Raw genomic sequence first — 22547 nt, forward strand, 5'->3', positions numbered from 1 at the left:
CCTTGAGGCAAGGGTCCCCAGATTATAACCAAGGCTGTTGACATGAGGAAATGAAAGTGGGCAACAAATGTCACTATGCTGGGCCACGGTGATCATTTAAAAAGTCAACCCAGTGATCCCTGAGAAACACAAGTGCTTTGTAATATAAAGCATAAGTATATTGTATACCCAAGACAACCACCTCAGGTAGGTGGAATGACCCAGCCGACATGCAGAAAGAACCCTGAGCCTCAGATCCTCCAGACTCCTGTGCACCAGGGTCACCAGGGAGAGTTGATAAAAATGCAGACTCTTGGGCTCCAGCACCAGAGAGTCTAGTACAGCCGGTCCCCAGGGCCAGGAATCTGCATTTTAGTAAGCTCCAGTCACTTTGACGCAGATGGGCAAAGGACAGTGTTTAGAGAAATTCTGTGCTGATAGAACCCAAGGCTTGGTTTTTCAAATCTCCTGGCAACACCAAATGGGTAAGAGACACCTTTGGGGAAAGGTCACTATTGGACATTTAAAACAAGTGTGCACATATGAACACCCACACCATGAACATACACGTGCACATCAACAATACCAACAAATAGGGCTTGGAGCACCAACTATGTTCACTCAACAAAAGAAATGACTCTGCTCCCAATATACTCCAGAAATTATCAAAGAATAGTGCATAAGCTCTACTACCACCACAACCACCACCTCCTCCCCCACCAAAAAAAGCCTCCTGAGAACAGCCAAGGTTAATGAGGCTGGTGGTTAACTGCTGAGTAAGTGCTGGCCACGCAAGTCAAGCTGCCTGAAGGCGGATTCAATTTATGGGTCCAATTTTTCCAGGAACACAAAGAAAAATGCATGAGAAGAGAGGCCAGATGCCATAGGCCTGGGTGAGAGAAAGCGACGGCAGAGTTCCACCAGGCTGTACTTGGAATTTGGTCCGGGGAGAGCATCTGGCTCTCCAAATGCCTTTGTTTCCTCTCTATCAGACTCACTCTTCTCCCGCTCCATCTACTGAGCCAAAGGCAGCAAGAGGAACCTCTTCAAAGCTTTCTGTCACATTGAGCAAAGCTCCCTACTCCTTGCTTCTGAAGGTGAAGGTAACTATGGTTCCCACCTGTCCTGCTTAGCCCCCCATCCACCCCCAGGCAGTAGGCAGACTGGCTGGGCTCAATGAGTGTCAGCTGGGTTATTTCTCTATTGACGCACACAGAGGTAGCACAGATCCTTGAAAACTTTACCGCTCAAAGTGAGGTTCTCAGGCCAGCAGCAGCGGCAGCGGCACCAACTCAGGAGCTCATCAGAAATGCCGAACCTCAGGCCCCACCCAAAATGCCCTGAATCAGAATCTGCATTGTCGGCACACATTAAAGGTCCCCGGTGTCCTCCAAATAGGGCCTGACATGCTCTCCATGTGTAGGGACACCTGCCTTAGAAAGTGTGGGGGTGGGGGACCACAGACCTTAGCTGTCTCTGTGACAGTCTCTGTGACAGTCATTCTAGGTCTCCCCAGAGACAGCACTCAGCATATATTTATTCTAATACTAATGGGAAATTGGTCATTTTAGTACTGTCCTAAACCAAACATAATTGTGTGTGGCAATTTACAGTGCTGATTTTACTTAATTTAAACTTTTCTCATGAGGTCTCAGATGATTAGATCACAGTTTAAATCAGGGCTGCAGCCTTATTTGGTTTTGCCTGCATAGTGTTTTTACATTTTTGTTAATTAGTTGCCAATATTTTAAAATGAGGATTTTCCACAATTTTTTTAATTTGATTGTTCTTTGCCAGTGTAGCTCAGTTGGTTAAGTGTAGTCCCATGCACCGAAGGGTCGCCAGTTCGATTCCCGGTCAGGGCACATACCCAGGTTTTGGGTTCAATCCCCAGTTGGGATGCGTATGGAAGGCTGATCAATGTTTCTCACATTGACGTTTCTCTCTCTCCCTCTCCCCTCCTCTCTCTAAGAATCAATGAAAACATATATTAAGAAACACTTTAAAATAAAAAATCTGATTGCTAACTTCTAAAAAAAATCAGAACACAGGGCTCAGCAGCGGAAGCTGAGAGGTAGCTGTCCCTCTAGATGGGGCCTCTGTTTACCCCTGACCCCATCCAGCCCCTGAGGATAATTGAGTCGGCAACCCCAGTTATTACTACATTTCTGGTGTTTACCCAGCTTTCTGTAACTGAGGGAACATGTATGTCCCTCTCACATATTGCACCGCCCTGTGTTAATGTCCTGTGGCTGCCATAACAAATTACCACAAGCCAGCTGGCTTAAGACCACAGAAATTATCTCCCAGGTCTGGAGGCAGAAGTTCAAAATCAAGGTGTCAGCAGGGATGGGCTGTCTCCAACAGCTCTAGTAGAGGACCCTTCCTCTCTTCCTCCTGCTCTGGTGACTCCCAGCAATGCTTGCCACTTCCTGGCTTGAGGCTGCATCACTCCAACCTCTGCCTCCATCGTACATGGCCGGCTCCCTGTGTCTGCTCTGTGTCTCTGTATCTAAATCTTCCTATGCTTTGTCTTGTGAAGATACCAGTCATTGGATTAGCCCTCCCGACTACCAATCCAGTATGACCTCATCTTAACTTGATTGCATCTGCAAAGACCATATTTCCAAATAAGGTTATACTCACAGGTACAAGGGTTAGGACTTAGACATAGCTTTTGAAAGGACCCAATATAACCCACTACACCACTAACTACATGGCCCCCATGCCTTCACAGGGATGCTTTTTAGCATTTTTCCCCTGGCCCCATCTCCTTCCTGCACATCCTTCAGTCCCACCCCAGCCATCACTTCTCTCGGGAAGCCTTTTCCCTAGCCCAGTCGCTCATTTAAGGGCCCTCTTCTCTTCCCAACTCATACCCCATACCTTGAAATTGCCTTTTTAAGCATCTCTTCTACCACTGTATATAAACTCAAAGAGGGAAAATAACTGTGTCCATCTGTCCGCCATTTTAACTCTAGTACTTGTACTTTGTAGATATATAGCAAGCACTGAAATATTTGTTAAATGAATAAAGGAATGAGCAACAGAATGAATGAAAGGGAGGAAGGAGAGAAGAAGGGGAGGAGACAGTAGCATATCTCGCACCTCAGATTTACAAGGATATATGCTGTGGCAAGAGACACTTTAAACAAAACTGGTTAGTGCATTTTATTTCCTCTCCTAATCAATACTGCCCAATCTCAGTGCTGGCTCCTGTCTCATTAACATTTATCAACAATGCTTGATGACATGCGGTCTTTTGCAATTGTTTACCGACTCTGAATTTTAGTTCATCTCACAGGCAGACCATTTAGCATCAGGCAAGGACAGAGGCTGCTTCTAATCTGTATCTCATTGAGCTCGCAGCCTTCATCAATGTCATTCCAAACCCAGGCTGGCTGAGGCTCTTCCTCCCTTTTTGGAATTATATCAGTTCTAAGAATCCTTCACAATCCAGGCTGATGCTCCATCTTACTCTATCATGTCACCTTTTTTGTTGACAGGGGAGGGCCCTTCTCTATCCTGCCTGGCAGTGATGTACAGGCAAGTGATTCCCGTCCATTCTGTGGTGCTGATGTTGACAAGTATTGAGTGCAATTTCAAAGTGCAGAATGAGGGAGGGACAGGGGTCCCCGGGCTATTTCCTCCACTGCAGTCCCATTAGAGACCTGTGGGCATCTGTCACAGGCCTCTGAAAGGGGTCTCAGAATTACCATCTCAGTTCATTCCCTGGAAATGACCTTGTTATGCACAAGGCTTTGATGAGAGGAACCTAGATTCCCCCAGGTTAGTGGCTTTTTGTTGCTAGCCAACACTGACTTCCATCGTGCTTGTTAGCAAGCATACCCCCTGGCCCTGTGAGCAGGAAGAGACTGTTTTCCCACACAGGTGGTTGGTAATTTGGTTCTCGGTACATCGCACCAGCTTCTCTGGACCTCCTTCTGCAGAACTGAGACAGCATTTGTTTTGCTTCAAAGAGCTCTGACATCTGGCAGATTCCAAAAAAAAAAACAAAACACCATTTAAAATGTGTTTTCTCTCTGGGTTTTATTCATTTGAGGTTTGTTTTCCTGTGCCTTCAGTTTATGAAGCCATTGGAAAGAACTATCTTGAATATTTCTTTATCCCCGTGATCCCACTTATTACTTGCCTGCATCTCTGATCATGACACCTGGCAATTCCAGCTCACCCCTGGTGGATCTCAGAGTGGGAGGGGAAGGGAGAGCAACTGCAGGCTCAGCCTCAGGAGAGAAAGAGAGGAATCTAAATGCCCTGGTATTACCTTGGTCTTGGCTGGTTGGGAAGGTACAGCCCCATCAAAACACAAAATGGACAAAGTTTTTCACACTTGCCTCTTAATCTCCTCCATCCTAGCCCCACACCAGACTGTCTCAACCTCTGGGCTGTGCTCATCTGTGTTAGCTTCCCTCTCATCTGCTCTTCTTGGAGGGAATAAGTTGTCTTAGAATTCTGAGATGGACCCCAAGATCCCCACTCCCCCAAGTGTCCATACCTATACAATCTCTCCTTGAGTGTGGGCAGAACCGGCCATTAGGTTACATAACAAAGGGGAAGGAATTTTCAAATGCAGTTAAGGTCCTTAATCAGTTGACTTGGAGTTAATCAAAAGGAGATCAGCCCAACCAGCATGGCTCAATGATTGAATGTCGACCTATGAACCAGGAGGTCACTGTTCGATTCCTGGTCAGGGAACATTCCCGGGTTGTGGGCTTGATCCCCATTGTGGAGCCTGCGGGAGGCAGCTAGTCAATAATTCTCTCTCATCATTGATGTTTCTCTCTCTCTCTCTCCCTCTCCCTTCCTCTCTGAAATCAATAAAAAGTATTTTTTTAAAAAAGGGAGATCATCCTTTTAAAAAGGTGGGCCTATCCTCATCAGGTGAAGGTTTCAAAAGAAAAGAAAAAAGCAAAAAATAAAACCTTTAAAGAAGGTTTCAAAAGAAAAGAAAAAAAGCAAAAAATAAAGAAAAAATAAAGAAGGTGAAGTTTCAGAGATTTACCCCTTGGCCTCCAAGGAGAAGCAGGTAGCCATGCTGTGAGTTGCCTGTGGAGACAGGCAGTCTCTAGAACTGCAAGCCTAAATCCAGCAACTACAAGAACTGAATTCTGCCAACAAACTGAATAAGCTTGGATGAGGACCCTGCGCCTCAGATAAGAAGACTCACCAACTGATACCTTAATTTCAGCCTTGTGAGACCCAGGTAAGCCCTGTCCAGACTCGACCCATGGAAACCATGAAATAATAAATGCATGGTGTTTTAAGCCACTAAGTTTGTGGTAATTTGTTACACAGCAATAGAATCTTAATATAGAAGTTAACTACCACTTTTGAACAACAGTGGAAGTTACTGCTATTCCCTCTTCCTTAATCATCTTTATCTCAGTCCTGAAAAACAAAGTGGATGCTATTAACTCCATTTGTTACAGATGAGGCTGAAGCCCAAGGAAGTGCCAGAATTTAGCAAAGGCTGCCCTGCTATCTGGTGCTTAACTAGAATTCAGCTACAAGCTTTAAAATACCCACTAAATTTTCCCCCTCACTCAGCCTTATTCTTCAGAAACCCGTTCCTTCAATGATAGATCCCAATCAAGTGTTAAAAGTTAGTCATGATTTTGACAAAATTTAGTAACTACCTACCAAAATTAATAATAATAAATAGTATTTTTTAACCCATATGTTTTAAGCACTGGGCTATTCCTATTGGCATAGATAGATATTATTATTATTATTATTATTATTATTAAGGAAACTGAAGCATAAATTTAAAGAAAATTGCCAAAGATCACACAGTCAAAAAGCAGGAGAAATAGCAGAGCCCGGCTTTTAATCATCACACCATACTTTCCTCTGACAAAAGTCTCAAGTCTGACATTCTGAAACAAAATGGTGCCCAATAATAGCTTGGAAATGCACATATCTTCTGCACATTAATAGATTACAATTAACTTTAGGGGAATCACAACTAAGGGGCTACATTAAATGAGTTCTGATAGGAGTATAACTGATAGTAGTCAGCAAGGCTGTTCACAAACGTTTTGGTTGGCCTCCAGGTACATGGGAGTTGGGCATGACCATGTGATCTATTTTGTTCAATGAAACATGAACAAAAGTAATTTGTGTCACTTCCAGGTGTAAGAGTTAAGAGACTGCAATTTACCACATTCCTTCCCCTACAATGGTAATCAAGGATATGTACACAGATGCTTTCAACAGCCTGGATTCCTGAATGTCTAGAATGAACAGACCACCCCCACAATGCCAGATACACAGTCAACATGAAACATGACCAAGAATAAACCTTGCTGAGTTGAGCCACTGAGGTTTGGTATTGTTGTTACAACAGCATAACCCAAACCATCCTGACTAATACATTGCCCTAACTAGGGCTTCTTACCAAAAGCAAAGGCATTTTAAAATATGGTGAAGGCCTGGGGAGGAGGGGGGTTTATTGGAGGGAGAGCAAAAGGAGGGGATGGGGGACATCTGTAATAGTGTCAGCAATAAATAATGACATAAATAAAATAGCAAATGCCAATATAATCTGCCACTTTGTCAAGCTAACAAACCCAAGCAAAGCCAACAGCCATAAGTTAAAAGAAATAAATCATTAGGTTGAAAATAGAACTGTCAAAACAGGCACAACTAACTAATCTAGTGATTGGTGATGAACATCAGGCAAGACACAGATGTTGTTATAATCATCATTTATTGTATGTCTAATTGCACATAATGTCTGACTAAGAAAAACACAGTGTTTAAGCTCATTGTCTGTAGTTCAGAGAAGTAATTCTCCATTTATTTATCCCTTCATCCTGGATTTATTTTTAAGCAACCATTACGTTTCAGGCACTGTGCTGGGTGCTAGTGATATAATGATGAACAAGACAGGCATGCCCCACCCTCAAAGACCTTATGGGCTATTGGGGGAGACAAGAATAAAAATATATAAATAAATAATAAAGATTTAAAATGATAATAAAGAAATATAGAATTTTTAAAAAGAAAGTCCATGAAGGGAGTAGCAAGAGGCTGAAATGGAAAATAAAGAGGGTCAGGAAAGACCTCTCTGTGTAGACATTTAAGCTAAGACTTAAAGGGTATTAAGAAGCCAAGCCTTATTCTGGGGAAGAGCAAAGGAAAATCATTCCCCGCAAACAACAGGTCCTGAGATGGCAAAGAACCAAAAGAGGCCAGTGTAACTGAAGAGGTGGAAAGGTGGGCAGGAGCCAGCAGGTCTTGATTTTACTCTCTGTGCAATGGGAAGCCAAAGCACGGACCCTAAGATCACTTTAGCTTCCAGGTAGGAAATGTACTGCTAAGGATCAAGATTGGGAGCAGAAAACAGGTCAGGAGGCTGCTGCCATATCTGGCTGAGATATGGTTGGTATTCTGGACTAAGACAGTGTCACTAAAGATGGAGAGAATGGACAACTGGGGAGAAAGTTCAGAATCACAGGACTTGCTCATGGGGAAAGAGGGCAAAGAGAGAAATGCCTGGCTTTCTGCCCTGAACAGCTGGGTAGATGGTTGTATCATTTAAGGAATGGAGAAGGCATGGATTGGGCACAAGGAGGAGGAGGACAAAAAGCAAAAGTTTGGCTTTAGTGGCTTTGGACATGCTAAGTGTGAGATGTCAACTTTGTTGGCATGTGAGGAAAAAAAATAAAACAAGAAAAACCTTGCATGTGTAAATCTGGTGTTCAAAGGAGAAGCCTGGTCTAGAGAAAGACATTCAGGAGTCAACAGCCAAGAAATGGCAGCTAACCCTATGGGAATGGAAGAGCTCATCGAGTGAGCAAGTCTAGAGAGAGCAGAGAAGAGCGTCAGGACGAGGCTGTGAGAACAACCAACATGTCAAAGGTGTGTTGGACAAGCGAACACCTGATTGTATGCCACCTTCTATCCCTTACTCTCTGCTTTATGCCGAGAAGGGGCTCAGCCTCTGGTGACTTCCAATGAACCCCCACATGACACTCATTCTTCTGGGACCTTTTCCAAAATCCTCTTTCCATGCTTAGTGAGTAGGATTCTCAATATACTTGCCTTTTCTTCCTCCATCCAGTCTAAGCAAAAACTTTTGGCTATGAGAGGAATAAAGGAGTCTTTAGTATCTGTTCTACACTGCTAATTCCATCAACAAGTTCTCATTATTCATGCCTGATGATCTGATTTTCTTCTTTGGCCTCTTCCAGCACAGTCATAGCCTTAATTATTGACCTTTTCACTCTCCTACCACTACCTTTTTCCCTTGTCTCAATTCTCAGGAAGTTCTGCTCACAGAATTATCTTCTGGATCCTCACTTGGGAGTAGACATTGTTTAAGTGGACATCTCCCCTTCTCATCTTTATCAAACAAGTCGGAGATCTCTGTGCATCAAATATTAAAGTCAAGCTTGATGGACCATGCTTCTCGTTTCTATCCTTCCAGCCAGTAAATTAAGAGGTTTACAACCTTTGCCAAGAAGTCTCACCAAATTTTCACAAGGTCAGGGTTTCTAAGGGTGATGGTTGCTCCTCTCTCTTTCTCCTGCTCAGAATGTGTCATGAGAGAGTGTTACATCGTCACATATGCAGGAGGAGGCATCTTGTTCTAGGGGCCTCATTTTAAGAGATGGACAAAATAACAGGCATTCAGAAAATGGTTACCACCGTAGGGAAGAAAATCAAAGCCACACCAAAAAGCATTGGTCAAAGGAGTTAGAGATATTCAGGCTGCAGAGAATTTTCTGGAGCAGCAGAGATCAGAAAAGCATACCACCTGCACCCACGTTTTTGTAAATAAAGTGTTATTGGAACTCAGCCACATTTACAGTTGTGAGTACGTGAAACACAGAGTTCATACTTGTATTATTATTTATTAACTACTGCATTACTTTTCATTAGAATAACTGTAAACCTACATTTTCTCCACCCTGTATTTATTTACAAGTATCTATGGCTGATTTTCATGCAATAGTGGCAGAGGTGAGTAGTTGTGACAGAGACCATATGGCCTTCGAGGACTAAAATATTTACTATCTGCTCATTATAGAAAAAGTTTGCCAACCCAACTCTAGAAAATGAAGGGAAGGAAGGAGAAAAGGAGGGAGGGAGGGGGCGAAGGGTTGGGGGGAGAGAGATAACAAATGTGGCTGTATGCAAGCATCTGTTGTAAGAAAGAGAGATTTGACTTGTTCAGCATGGCCGAAAATATCAAACAAGGAGCAATAAATTGAAATTTCAAAAACATGGGGGCAGGTGCATCCACTGCTAGCCAGAACCTAAACTTGACAGTAGTCAATGGAAGAAGTAAATTAGACTATCCTACATACCAGTTCTCTTCCTGCTTAACTTCAGCCTCATCATAAGCAGAGTTTACATCCCTTGCACATAGGAAATGTTTGGTTCATAGTTGTTGGTGTGTTTTTTTCCTTTCTGCTTAAATCATGCTGCAAGAACCATAATAAAAATTTATATTTTAAACAAATTTAAGCCCCAGTTAACAGGGACTTAAACCTGTTAACAGGTTTAACTGGATGTATCTCCTAATCCTTTCAACACAGACATCTATAATTTTTTCTGCGCACCGCATCTCCCTTCTATTGAGACTTATACCTCTTCCTACTCCAGTCACATGGTTCTAGTGAGGGCTACTATGTTCCCACATGACTCCATCCCCCACCCCCCAGCTACGATTGATTGGTCCAGGAATAGGCATCTGACTCAAACAGGCAAATCAGAGCTCTTCCCTTGGATTTTTTGTCCTAAGTGGAACTGGAAAAATATAATCTTTCTCTCTAATAACAGGAACTGTAGAGTGAGAAAAACAGGAGCTTTTGTGACCACATTCCTCACCCTAGAAAGAAAACTAGTCCTAAGTGAGAGAAAATTAAGCTGATATACAAAAAAAGACTGAGAGAGATCTGGTAGTGTATGAGTCCCTGGTCCCAGGAGCCCTGCTGCATCCCTGTCTTTCTGCAAAATCATTTCAAATGCCCTGCCCATAGTCTGTTGGTACTCATCCTACTTGCATGCACCGAAGACTGAAGCACCTCAGGTTGGCCTACTTCCCTTCCTTGAATCACTTCCACACTCCCCTGTTGGTACTCCCTGGGATCATCTCCCAAATAAAGCACTTGCATGCCCATCCTTGTTTCAGGGTCTGGTTCAGGGGGATACCAGACTAGAGCATGGTCCCTTTTCTTACCTACACTAGTAAGATGCAGCCAAGAGTTCTGACTATTACCTCCATCTGGGATGATTCCTGAAATGTTTGTGGAATGAATTTCCCACCTCCGCACCAGTGGCTATGTCATAAATATGTAGATCTATTAACAAAATTTAATGGTATTCTTTGATCAATCTTAAATTTCACAAGTTCGTTGCACTTCCATAACAGTTCCCCATGATTGATATGTCAGTCATGCAGAAGAAGGTAAGAGTCAGAGATGGCTCTACTGGACTTGCGAGGAAGAGTCTACTTCAGGGTGGCACTGTTGGGAGATGCTTTTGGAACTCTGGGACCCTCAAGCCTGCATGTCCCACAGTTGAGTCCTGAGACAGCTTGAAAACACACTGGCAGGAAGAGATTTACTCTCCTCCATGTTTTATCCTCTGAGCTCTCCAAGGTGCTCAAGAAATATTTGCTAAGCAAGTAATGGATTTATGCCTTCCAAACCAGAACTCACCAAAGAGAAACCAAGACACACCACAGTACTGTGACCATAAGCATCACAGTGACTATAATCAGAATTCTCTCTAGATACCCACCTCCACTAAGCTCTGCTGGTTACACCAAACATTAAACTTCAGGGAAGTTTCAGTGGACTTAGCGCATTGCTGCATGACTGCTGGCTATTTTTTCAGTGTTTCCAGAATATAGAGATGTGTGTGGATTATCCCTAAAAGCACCTAACTGATTAATATACATTTTCCAAAGAGCCAAACTATTTAATACAAGTATTCATATTCCTTCAGAGAATTTACACACCAGGGACTCAAAGTTCTCTCCAGACCAAAGAGTGCTTGGCCTTGGACAGTCTCAGTCCTGGTATCAACAGCAACTCTCCCCTGGACCTGGCTGTCTCAGAATAGCATCCATTGTTCATTTTCACCAAGGGCATCTAGGGACACAAACTAAAGATAATGATGTTATTTATTGGCCTTTAATCATCTCTCCCTCCCACATGCTGGAAGGAGTGTCAAGTCTAATTTGTCCATCATTGGCCTCATCAGATCAGATAATGAAACTATCAGTAGTAATTTATCATCATACTAAAAGTAACTAACAGTAATACTCTAAACAATAAATAATTTAAATTTAAAAATAATAATAAAAGTAACTAACATCTCTTGGGCACTTACTAGTACTAGGGATCAATGTAAGCACTTAACATGCTGCATTAGCGAGGATAGACTAGGTTATGCCACAGTAACAAATTAACCTCAAAATATCAGTGCCTTGGCAACAGAGGTTGACTTCTCACATTCCATGTCCACCATGCGTTGGCTGGGGACTATGTTCTCTATATAGTCACTCAGAGACCTAAAATGATGGAAATTCTCCATCTCAACATAAAGCTTCCATAGTTACTGCAGAGAGTGGGATGGTTATGCACCAGCCTTTGAAAGCTTTGGGCTAGAAGCTGTATAAAGATGTCACCAATAGGTTTTCTACTCACAGCACATTGGCCATAAATGACAAGGGGTCTGGAAGATGAAGGGGAGCACATGGATACCCCATGAGCAGTAAGTGTTCCTGCCAACATGCATGATCTAATCGGAGCCTCCCAACTTCAGGAAACATATCTGCATTCCTTCTTACAGAGAAGGAAACAGAGGCATAGAGAGGTTGTGGGACTTGTCCCGGGTGTGATAGAAAGTAAGTGGCAGAGCTGAGCTGCAAACCCAGGCCTGGCAAGCTTCAAAACACTCCCAACCAAGATGCTGCATACTCATCACAAAATCCTACGAAAATCCCTCATATAGCAAAACACCATGCTAATTAATTATAACAAAACACCGTGCTAACAACCCAACTTATGCAACTACAAAATGGAGCTCCCCTGACATGCCACCTCCTCACCCCAAAGATTCAAGCTAAGCAAGTGCCTGAAACAGAATTCTCAGGCCATTTTGAAAGAGGGAAATGGATGATCTCATCTGAGTCTGACATCCAGCGTTCAGCCCACCATGTCAAGACAAAAACTTACAAAAGCCTACAAAAACCTTACAAAAACTGAAAATCAGCCGACTGTTACCAGAAAACCTATTGGTGGCATCTTTATACAACTCGAAAGTTTGCAGAACTTTCAAAAAGTGCAAAGGTAAGTATCACCCATGCACCCACAGGAAAAGGCCAGAGTCAGGGGGAGAAACTGTGGTCATATCCAAATGAGTAGCTGAGTGAAGGTACTTCCAAGACTTCTCCCAGCCTGCAAAACTCAAGTCTAGCACCACCTCCTCCAGGAAGCCCTCTGCTGCCCAGCTTCTCAGGGTTAGGACCTGCTCCTGCATCACTTCCCACATGAACCTCCGGCAGGGCCCTTCCACTGCATGTAACCCTTTATTTGTCTCCTGGAGTCTGTGATATACACAGGCAACCCCTGTATCTATACCTTTGTGTCTCCTGCACAGTAAATATGGAGTGGATGGGAACATGCTTAAACGTGTTCTCTTGGGGAATTTAAACCCTTTGTGCCCAGTAAACATGTAGCCAACTATTAAAATTATAGTTCTGGCCTCACTTGTGCTATGTGACCTTGGAGTGGCCCCATAGCTTCTATAAGCTGTTTGTTCAGTAAAAAACACCCCATACATTGTAAAAATTAAGTGAAAAGCAGAATTATTCAAACCAAAGCCTATACACTAATGTTCACAGCAGCACTTCTCACAATAGCCAAAGGTAGGAATAACCCAAATGTCCATCAGCTAGTGAACAGATATATAAAATGTAAACTATCCATACAATGGAATATTTTTCAGCCATAAAAAGGAATGAAGCACTGATTCATGCTACAGTATGGATGAGCCTTGAAAGCATTACCCTCAGTGGAAGAAGCCAGTCACAAAAGACCACATTAGAGAGAAACCAAGATGGTGGCATAGGTAAACACCGGAGTTTGCTGCCTCGAACAACCACTTCAAAAATACAACTAAAAGACGGAACGGACATCATCCAGAACCACAGGAAGGCTGGCTGAGTGGAAATTCTACAACTAGAAGGAAAGAGAAAAGCATACCAAGACTCAGAGGAGGAGCGGTGCAGAAGTAAAATACTAAGGTGCGGAGGTGCATGTGGAGCGGGCTGGTGGCTGAGGGCGCGGTTGTCGTTTTCAATCGGGAGGGAGTCTCAGGCTCTGAGCTCCAGTTCCAGGCAAGTCTCTGGGGACCCAGACTCATAAGAGAGAAGCGGGACTGTCTGGCATCGGTCGGAACCCGAGGGCAGCTTTCTCTCCAAGGGGCTTGCAGCGATTACCGGGACACTGAGAAGCAGAGCCTCTGAGGGCAAGACTGAGAGCAGCCATAACTGCTAGCCCCGCCCTGTTGATCCCATGGGACCCGCCCCGCCCAAGCCCTGCAGGGAGGCTTATGCTGGATAGCCGCAGGCAAACGCTAGATTAGCACCTCCCTAGAGATCCAGGAGCCAGGAAACCCAGAGGTCAGAGTGGGACCATCCAGTTTGCAGCTCCCTGGAAACATAAAGGACACACTCAGGGGGCAGACTCAATGAGCACCAAAGCCCCATTGAAGCAAGTCTTGCCCCAGAGGGGTGTCTCCAGCACAGAAGTTCTCCCACTGCAGACACAGCTGATTCTCACAGCCAATTAGCCTGGAGGTCAATTCCTCCCGGTGATAACTACAACAATCAAGGCTTAACTACAACAAGACTGTGCACAAAGCCCACAAGGGGGTGCACCAAGAGTGTCCTCCTCAGGTAATTGGGGAGGCTGAACCACTGGGCCCTAGAGGACACTCAGCACAGAAAACCACTTTATCAACACAGGGAAGCATAAAAAATGCCGAGACAAAGAAACAGGACACAAATGACAGAAATGGAGGAAAGCAAACTGCTGGATATAGAGTTCAAAACCACACTTTTAAGGTCTTTAAAGAACTGTCTAGAAGCCGCCAATAAATTTAGTAAGGCCCTCGAAAAGACTGGTGAGACCGCCGATAAATGTAGTGAGACCCTCAAGAAATCTAGTGAGACCCTCGATGTTGTGATAAAGAACCAACTAGAAATTAAGCATACACTGACTGAAATAAAGAATGTTATACAGACTCCCAACAGCAGACCAGAGGATCGCAAGAATCAAGTCAAAGATTTGAAATACAAAGAAGCAAAAAACACCCAACCAGAAAAGCAAAATGAAAAAAGAATCCAAAAATGCGAAGATAGTGTAAGGAGCCTCTGGGACAGCTTCAAGCGTAACAACATCCGAATTATAGGGGTGCCAGAAGAAGAGAGAGAGCAAGATATTGAAAACCTCTTTGAAGAAATAATGACAGAAAACTTCCCCTACCTGGTGAAAGAAATAGACTTCCCAGGCCAGGAAGCGCATAGAACCCCAAACAAAAGGAATCCAAAGAGGACCACACCAAGACACATCATAATTAAAATGCCAAGAGCAAAAGACAAAGAGAATATCCTAAAAGCAGCAAGAGAAAGAAAGTCAGTTACCTACAAGGGAGTACCCATACGAATGTCAGCTGATTTCTCAACAGAAACTTTACAGGCCAGAAGGGAGTGGCAAGAAATATTCAGTGATGAATACCAAGAACCTACAACCAAGATTACTTTATCCAGCAAAACTATCATTCAGAAGTGAAGGTCAGATAAAGAGCTTCACAGATAAGGAAAAGCTAAAGGAGTTCATCACCACCAAACCAGTATTAAATGAAATGCTGAAAGGTATCCTTTAAGAAGAGGAGGAAGAAGAAAAAGGTAAAGATACAAATTATGAACAACAAATACACATCTATCAACAAGTGGATCTAAAAATCAAGTGAATAAATAATCTGATCAACAGTATGAACTGGTGATTATAATAGAATCAGGGACATAGAAAGGGAATGGACTGACTATTCTTGGGGGGGAAAGGGGTGTGGGGGTGCGGGAAGAGATTGGACAATAATCGTGCACCTATGGATGAGGACAGTGGGTGGGGAGTGAGGGCGGAGGGTGGGGTGGGAACTGGGTGGAGGGGAGTTATGGTGGGAAAAAAGAGGAACCAATGTAATAATCTGAACAATAAAGATTTAATTTAAAAAAAATTAAATTAAATTAAAAAAGACCACATTATTGTATGAGTCCACTTATATGAAATGTCCAGAATAGGTAAATCTGAACAGATAGAAAACAGATTAGTGGTTGCTGGGGGCTAGAGGAGAGAGGAATGAGGAATGATTGCCAATGGGTATAGAGTCACTTTTTGGAATGATGAGAATATTCTGGAAGTAGATAATGGTGATGGTTGCACAACACTGAATGTACTAGATATCAATAAATTTGTATACTTGCAAATAATTAAAATGGTAAATTTTATCTTATGTGTATTTTACCACAATGACTTTGTAATTCTTATAGGGAATTTTCAACTAATAATCTTCCTAAGATTTAAAAAAAATATAATGAAATGAGCATTTATGACCATGCTGACTGTTTTCATAATCACAATGAATCATCACTTATCTTCCCTATCAAAACAGAATCTACTGAGCAAAAGAAAGCACCAATCTAATTTGTTCTCCAAATCTTTACCACAGTATAGAAATTAGTATAGGAGTCCAAAATATTTCACACCATTTGACTTTTCTTATCAGGATAAAATACATACAACATAAAATTTACCATTTTTACCATTTTAAAGTGTACAATTCAGTAGCACTAAGCGTGTCCACAATGTTGTGCAAACGTCACCTCTATGCATTCCAGAACTTTTTCATCATGGAACACGTGCCACACTCCAGGCATTTTGATCCTCAGCAGAGCTGGGGCAGAATTATCAATGTGGACTTTGTTCAACCGCAGATAAAAAAGGGAGAAAATGGGAGCGGGCACAGGAACTCTGCGATGTGTGAGTGTAAGGTGCTCACAGCATGACGAGGCTCGGAGTCCTCGGGCTGCTGCTGCCCGTCCTACTAGATGGGGCCAGCGGCCACCCCATCTCCGGGAGGAAGAGCTTCAACAAGCTGCTGCTGGTCTCGTTTGATGGCTTCCGCTGGAACTATGACCAGGATGTGGACACCCCCAACATGGACCGCCTGGCCCGGGAAGGAGTGAAGGCCAAGTACCTCACCCCACCCTTCGTGACAATGACCTCCCCATCCCACTTCACCACAATCTCAGGTAAGTTCCTCTCTGCAGCCAGTCTGCAAATGCTGGTGGAAGGCCCGGCATCTGTCATTCCCTGAGGGAGAGCCCATTCTGACTCAGCTCTGGGGAGAAGAGGCAGCTCATGCAACTTGGGCTCACTCCCTGGAAGAAGCACCAACTTAGAAGAGCCTGAGATCTCAGGGTTATTTCTAGAACCCTGTGGGCTACAGAGCCCTGACCTACAGGCAGGATCAGGACTAGGACCATAGCCTCCTGAGGGATCTCTGCACTCCCAGGCCCACCCCACCCTCCACCCTGACTTTCACACAGTGGCTGGTGATATTTTTAAAAAGTAAGTCAATAGCCCTAGCCGGTTTGGCTCAGTAGATAGAGCGTCGGCCTGTGGACTGCAGGGTCCCGGGTTCAATTCCAATCAAGGGCACATGCCTGGGTTGCAGGCTCGATCCCCAGTAGGGGACATGCAGGAGTCAGCCAATCAATGATTCTCTCTCATCATTGATGTTTCTAGCTCTCTCTCCCTCTCCCTTCCTCTCTAAAATCAATAAAATATATTTTTAAAAATAAATAAAAATAAAAAGTAAATCAATAAATGAATTTTATAAAAATAATAAAACCTTAAAGTTTAAATAATTCAATTAGATCAGGCAACTTTCCTGCTTAATGTTGGTGAGTTAAAGGGACACCAGTGGTCTTCGAGAAAATGCAAATGTTGTCTTTCTGTAGCCCAGAAGGCCCCCACAGCCTAGCCCCTGGTCTCTCCTGGCCTTTCTCATCTCTCTTCCCCTCGCCTGCTTCCCTGCATATCACAAAGGCCTCCTACCTGTGCCTCCACTTAGCCCCACCTGTCTCAGGACCCTTGCCCGTGCTGGTCTCCGCAGCTCATCGGGAGCCTGTATTCCACTGGGGCAGACAGACATCAGACAAGCACACACTCTAATAGATCTTATTACAACTTGGAGAGGCACCAGGAAGGAAGAGCAGAGTTTCTCCAGGAGAAGACGGCCAGAGTGAGTGGATTTGTAATTGGAGAGGCAGGAAAGGGTCCCTGAGATGGGGCTGTTGAGCTGCAAGGGAAAGAGACCTCGAGTGACAGGAGGAAGGAAAAGTGTTCCAGCAGAGGGAACAGCATGTGTGGGGTCTCCGTGAGAAGAAGGAACATGGTTGTTCCAGAATCCACATTGCAAAGGACTCCACTATAATAAGAATAACCAACTCCCATTTCTCCAACACAGCCTTGATGTTGGGCACTGTACTAGGTGCTTTCCCTTAGTTGCCTCTAATACAACACTGCAAAGCAGTATTGTCCCATTCCACAGATGAGAAAACTAAAGCTGAGTAACTGCCCAGTCACTGGGCTGGAAGTGGGGAAGGGAGGAGCCAGGCCTGAACCCAGGGTGCCACACAGCACTGGTTCTGCCCAGTTCTGAGCTAGGAATCCACAGACCTCTCTCCCAGGGCAGGGAGAGGTGCCTGGCAGCAAGAGCCTCCCTGCTATCCTGAGAGCCATTCCCTGGGGGTCCAAGGACAGCTCAAGGAACCTCTGCATGACATGCAAACTACTGGCACCATTTTTCGGGGAGAGAGTTTTATCGCTCCCAACAGACTCTCAAAAAAGCCCTCAAATCAGAAACTTAAAAAATAAACCTGAACAGCCACTCAGAGGGAGATTTGCTGAGAGAGATTTTCCTACATGTAAACTCTTGAAGAGGCTCGTCATTTGGGAACTATTAGCACCAGGAAGCAGGAACTAAATAGCCCTTTTCTGGAGAAAGCAAATGCTGCTTCCTGGCAGCTTTAACTTCATTGCACTTAACAAGATCTCCCGCAGACAGATGGGAGGTCCCTGGACATTGAGAATATGGTGGGCACAAAATATTATAAGGCTCGTCCACGACTTATTTATTCCCAGAGGGCTTTGATAAGAAGATATAAACAGTGAGAGCAAATTTTTAAAATTACAAAATCACCCCAACTCCTCTTCTACCTTCCCTGCCAGTGGGAAATGGAAATGGAACAGCTCCAGTAGAGGGTAATTTGGCAACTTCCAACACAATCACGAACGCAGGGACTTTCTTATTTGGCAACAGCACTTGTAGGACTTTATCCATCAGATATATACTGGTTAATAATGCGTAATGTAATAAAAGAAAACACGATAATTTCAAGAGAAACATCAAAAGTGCTTTATTCAAAGTAATGTCCATCACTAGCTACACATTTCCCCCATCTTTCAGGTAATTGGTGGATACCGTCCCAATAGAACTTTTCTTGTTTTGAGGCAAACCATTCAGAGACCCTATTTTCCACTTCTTCGTACATTTTGAAGTGCTGCTCAGAAAGTGCATGTGCCATCGATCGGAACAAGTGGTAATCTGAAGGAGCAAGGTCTGGTGAATACAGCAGGGTGGGTTCATACTTGGCAAGATCTTTTAACGTGTCTTTAACTGGTTTTGAAGTGTGTGATGGTGCATTATCATGAAGCGAAATTACTTTGCCGTGTCTTCTGGCCCATTCTGGTCGTTTTACAATCAAAGCATGGTTCAAATTGATTATTGGTTGTTGGTAGCGATCAGTATTAAACGGTTTCACCTGGTTTTAGAAGTTCATAATTCACCATATCTTCCTGATCCCACAAATGCAGAGCATTGTCTTCTTTCTGAAGCGATTTGGCCTTGCAGTCAATGTTGATGGTTGACCTGGATCAACCCATGATTTTGTGCATTTGGGATTCTCAAAATAAATCCACTTTTCATTGTCAGTCACAATTCAATGCAAAAAAGACTTTCTTTCATTTCATTGAAGCAACATTTTACTGATGACTTTTCAGGTTTCCATTTGTCTTTCATTCAGTTGATGTAGCACCCATTTTCCTTCCTTTAAAATCTTTCCCATTGCTTGTAAATGATCGGAAATTGTTTGCTGAGCAAGATTTAATCTTTCTGCAAGTTGTTTTTGAGTTTGACACACATCTTCATCCAATAATGCTTGTAATTGTTGGTCTTCAAACTTTTTCAGTTGACCTGGACTTTCTTTGTCTTTCCCATCGAAAGCATCACTTTTAAAGCATTTAAAGCATTTTAAAGCATTTAAGCATTCACAAGTATCTTGAGATAAGCTTCCTGAAGTATACGATAACTTTTTCTTCAAAATAAAGTAATGAATTAAAACTTCCCGCAAATGCTCTTTTTTTGGCATGAAATTCAACATTTTTAAGTGTAAAAATACCTATGATGTTAACACCTTCAGCAAATTTGACATATGAAGTTTTTAAGCTTGCTGTCAATACAACAAAATAGCATACATATAAAATCACATATATATCAACATATGTGTAACTCCATCTACTGAAAAAAATCTGCATTATTAACTGGTACACCTGGTATACACACACACACACAAGAGGCCCGATGCATGAAATCTGTGTACCTTCATCCAGAAGGTTGTCCGGAAGGACGTCTGTAAGGTCGTTCAGCTGTCTAATTAGCATATTATGCTTTTATTATTATACTAGAGGCCCAATGCACAAAATTGGTGAAAGAGTAGGCCTTCCTTCCCCTGGCTGCTGGCAGGCACCCGGGACCTGGGCTTCCCTTGCAGCCCTGGCTCCCTCTGGAAGGTTGTCCAGTCTAATTAGCATATTATGCTTTTACTAGTGGCCTGGTGCACAAAATTCGTGCACATTAAAAGGGGATTAATAGGAGGAAATATTTTAATATTGCTATTTGCCCTTTTTCTATAATAGAAGTGTCAGAGATGAAAGAAAATTATTAAAATGTATATGAAAATCTTCCTCCTGTCAGAATCTGGGGCACACCACGGGACCCAGAGTCAAGTCCCAGCCCACCCACGTGCACCTCAAAATCACACAAGACCCAGACTCGGCCGCCCTCCCCATTGAGCTAGATCCAGACCCAGCTGATCCCACTCTTGTTAAGCTCCGCCGGGCGGGGGATGCAGCCGCAGGTCCCCTGGCCCGGTGCCAGGGCAGGGGGCACAGCCTGATGTCTCCCAGCCCGCGCCGGGGCGGGGACACACCTTGAGGTACCCCATCAAGCCCCGCCGGGCAGGGGCCGTGGCCTGAGAAAACCTGTCAAGCCCTGCCGGGCAGGGGGAACACCTTGAGGTCCTCTGTCAAGCCCTGCTGGGTGGGGGGCATGGCCTGAGGTCCCCCAGCCTGGAGCCCAGGTGGGAGGCGTGGCCTGAGGTCCCCCATCAAGCCCTGCCAGGTGAGGGGCGCAGCCTGAGGTCCCCTGGTCTGGAAACAGGGTGGGGGGTGTGGCCTGAGGTCCCCTGTCAAGCCCCATGGGGGGGAGGGGTGCAGCCTCAGGTCCCTGCTGATTGCTCGTTAAGGCTCATTACAGGAACTCAGCCTCCACTGTGGGCGCAGCCATCTTGTGTTACAGAAACCCCGCCTCCACTGTGTGCCACCATCTTTGTGATGGTATGACAGTCAATTTGCATATTCCCTCTTTATTAGATAGGACTAGAAGCCCAATGCACAAAATTCATACAAGAGTAGGCCTTCCTCCCCCCGGCTGCCAGCACCAGCTTCCCTCTGGCACCCAGGACCCGGGCTTCCCTCACAGCCCTGGCTTCGTCCAGAAGGTTGTCTGCTCTAATTAGCATATTACGCTTGTATCATTATATAGACTAGAGGCCCGGTACACGAAATTCATGCACAGGGAGGGGTGTGTCCCTCAACCCAGCCTGCACCCTCTCCAATCTGGGACCCCTCAAAGGATGTCTGACTGCCCGTTCAGGCCCTGTCCCTTCCAACTGCCTCCCCTCCAGGCCTGGTCCCCCTCAACTGCCCTTCCCTGCCAGCCCAGTCACCCCTAACTGCCCTCCCTTGCCAGCCTGATCACCCCTAACTGCTCTCTCCTGCCAGCCTGGTCCCCCCCAACTGCCCTCCACCTGCAGGCCTGGTCGCCCCCAACTGCCCTCCCCTGCAGGCCTGGTCCCTCCCAACTGCTCTCCCATGCCGGCCTGGTCCCCCCCAACTGCCCTCCCCTGCAGGCCTGGTCCCCCCCAACTGCCCTCCCTTGCAGGACTGGTCCCTCCCAACTGCCCTCCCCTGAAGGCCTGGTCACCCCTAAGTGTCCTCCCCTGCAGGCCTGGTCACCCCCAACTGCCCTCCTCTGCCGGCCATCTTGTGTCCACATGGGGGTGGCCATCTTGTGTGTTTAGAGTGATGGTCAATTTGCATATTACCTCTTTATTACATAGGATAGATATAGATATAGATAGATATCTGTGCAGTGGAAAACCAAGTATTTACAAAGTTATTCATTGCATAGTGTCTGTAACCACAAAAGAAAATATCTATCCAGATAGAAGTGGCTAAATAAAATATACCCACAGAATGGCATACTCTGTCACCTTAAAAGGAAAAATGAGGACGGTCTTGGTGCCCAATTAGAAGCTATCTCCAAGATGGATTAAGCAACAAAAGATGCAAAGAATATGTGTAGCGTACATCTAATACGAAGGTGGGTATATGCACATACAATTGCTTCTAGATGCATAGAGGACCTCTGGATAAATAAACTGGTGACCACAATTATCATGACCTTCAATTCCCATAACACTGATATGAGGTCAGGACAGTTACTCTCTTTATAGGCGAGATATCCAAGGCTCATCAAATATACAAATATTTGGGGGCAGGAGCAGGATTCAAACTCAGTTCGGAACAGTTCAGACAATGGGTCTTCAATCCCTGACCCAGTATGACTATAGCCCTCTGATATCTTTGGTTTAATTAAGCAATCAATCCAAACCCCTCTGAATGTTGCCCATCCTCAGAGCTTCCAGGCAATGTGCATATATGCTGAATACATTGTATTAATGAAAGAGAGGCCATCCCAGACCCAGCAAAACCACTGGTATTCATTTTCATGAGGTGGGCTCAAGCCGACCTCTGTCTGACTCCAATGTGGAAAAGAATCATCTGTAATCAGAAAAATAATGGATAAAAATTGGTGCTGCCAGCACCCAGAGACCTCATCAGATTCCAGGGGGTCGGCCTGACACAAACGATGATAAAAGATGCTCTCTTGGCCCAACAACTAATTCACTGGTGTTCAAGGAACACCTCTGGGCAATTTAACACAGGAGAGAGGTGATGATGGGGAACGCTGCCGCACTGCTTCACATCTCAGCTGTGAAGTAGTATGGCACAGCTCCAACAAGGGCTCAGGTCCGAGAAGCCACATGGCCACCCCTC

General features: G+C 44.5%; 1 protein-coding gene across 1 annotated transcript in view; it reads left to right on the forward strand.

Annotated features, from left to right (window-relative positions):
- Nucleotides 1-16083: 16083 nt before the first annotated feature.
- The window catches only part of LOC102439756 (ectonucleotide pyrophosphatase/phosphodiesterase family member 7-like), a 34645-nt gene continuing 28181 nt past the window's right edge, over nucleotides 16084-22547 (forward strand). Inside the window, exon 1 of the mRNA XM_006090477.1 lies at nucleotides 16084-16333. Within this exon, the coding sequence (XP_006090539.1) occupies nucleotides 16084-16333 (250 nt within the window). The remainder of the gene's footprint in view (nucleotides 16334-22547) is intronic.

Source organism: Myotis lucifugus, unplaced genomic scaffold (genome assembly GCF_000147115.1).
Source record: "Myotis lucifugus unplaced genomic scaffold, Myoluc2.0 scaffold_72, whole genome shotgun sequence".
NCBI classification, from domain to species: domain Eukaryota; kingdom Metazoa; phylum Chordata; class Mammalia; order Chiroptera; family Vespertilionidae; genus Myotis; species Myotis lucifugus.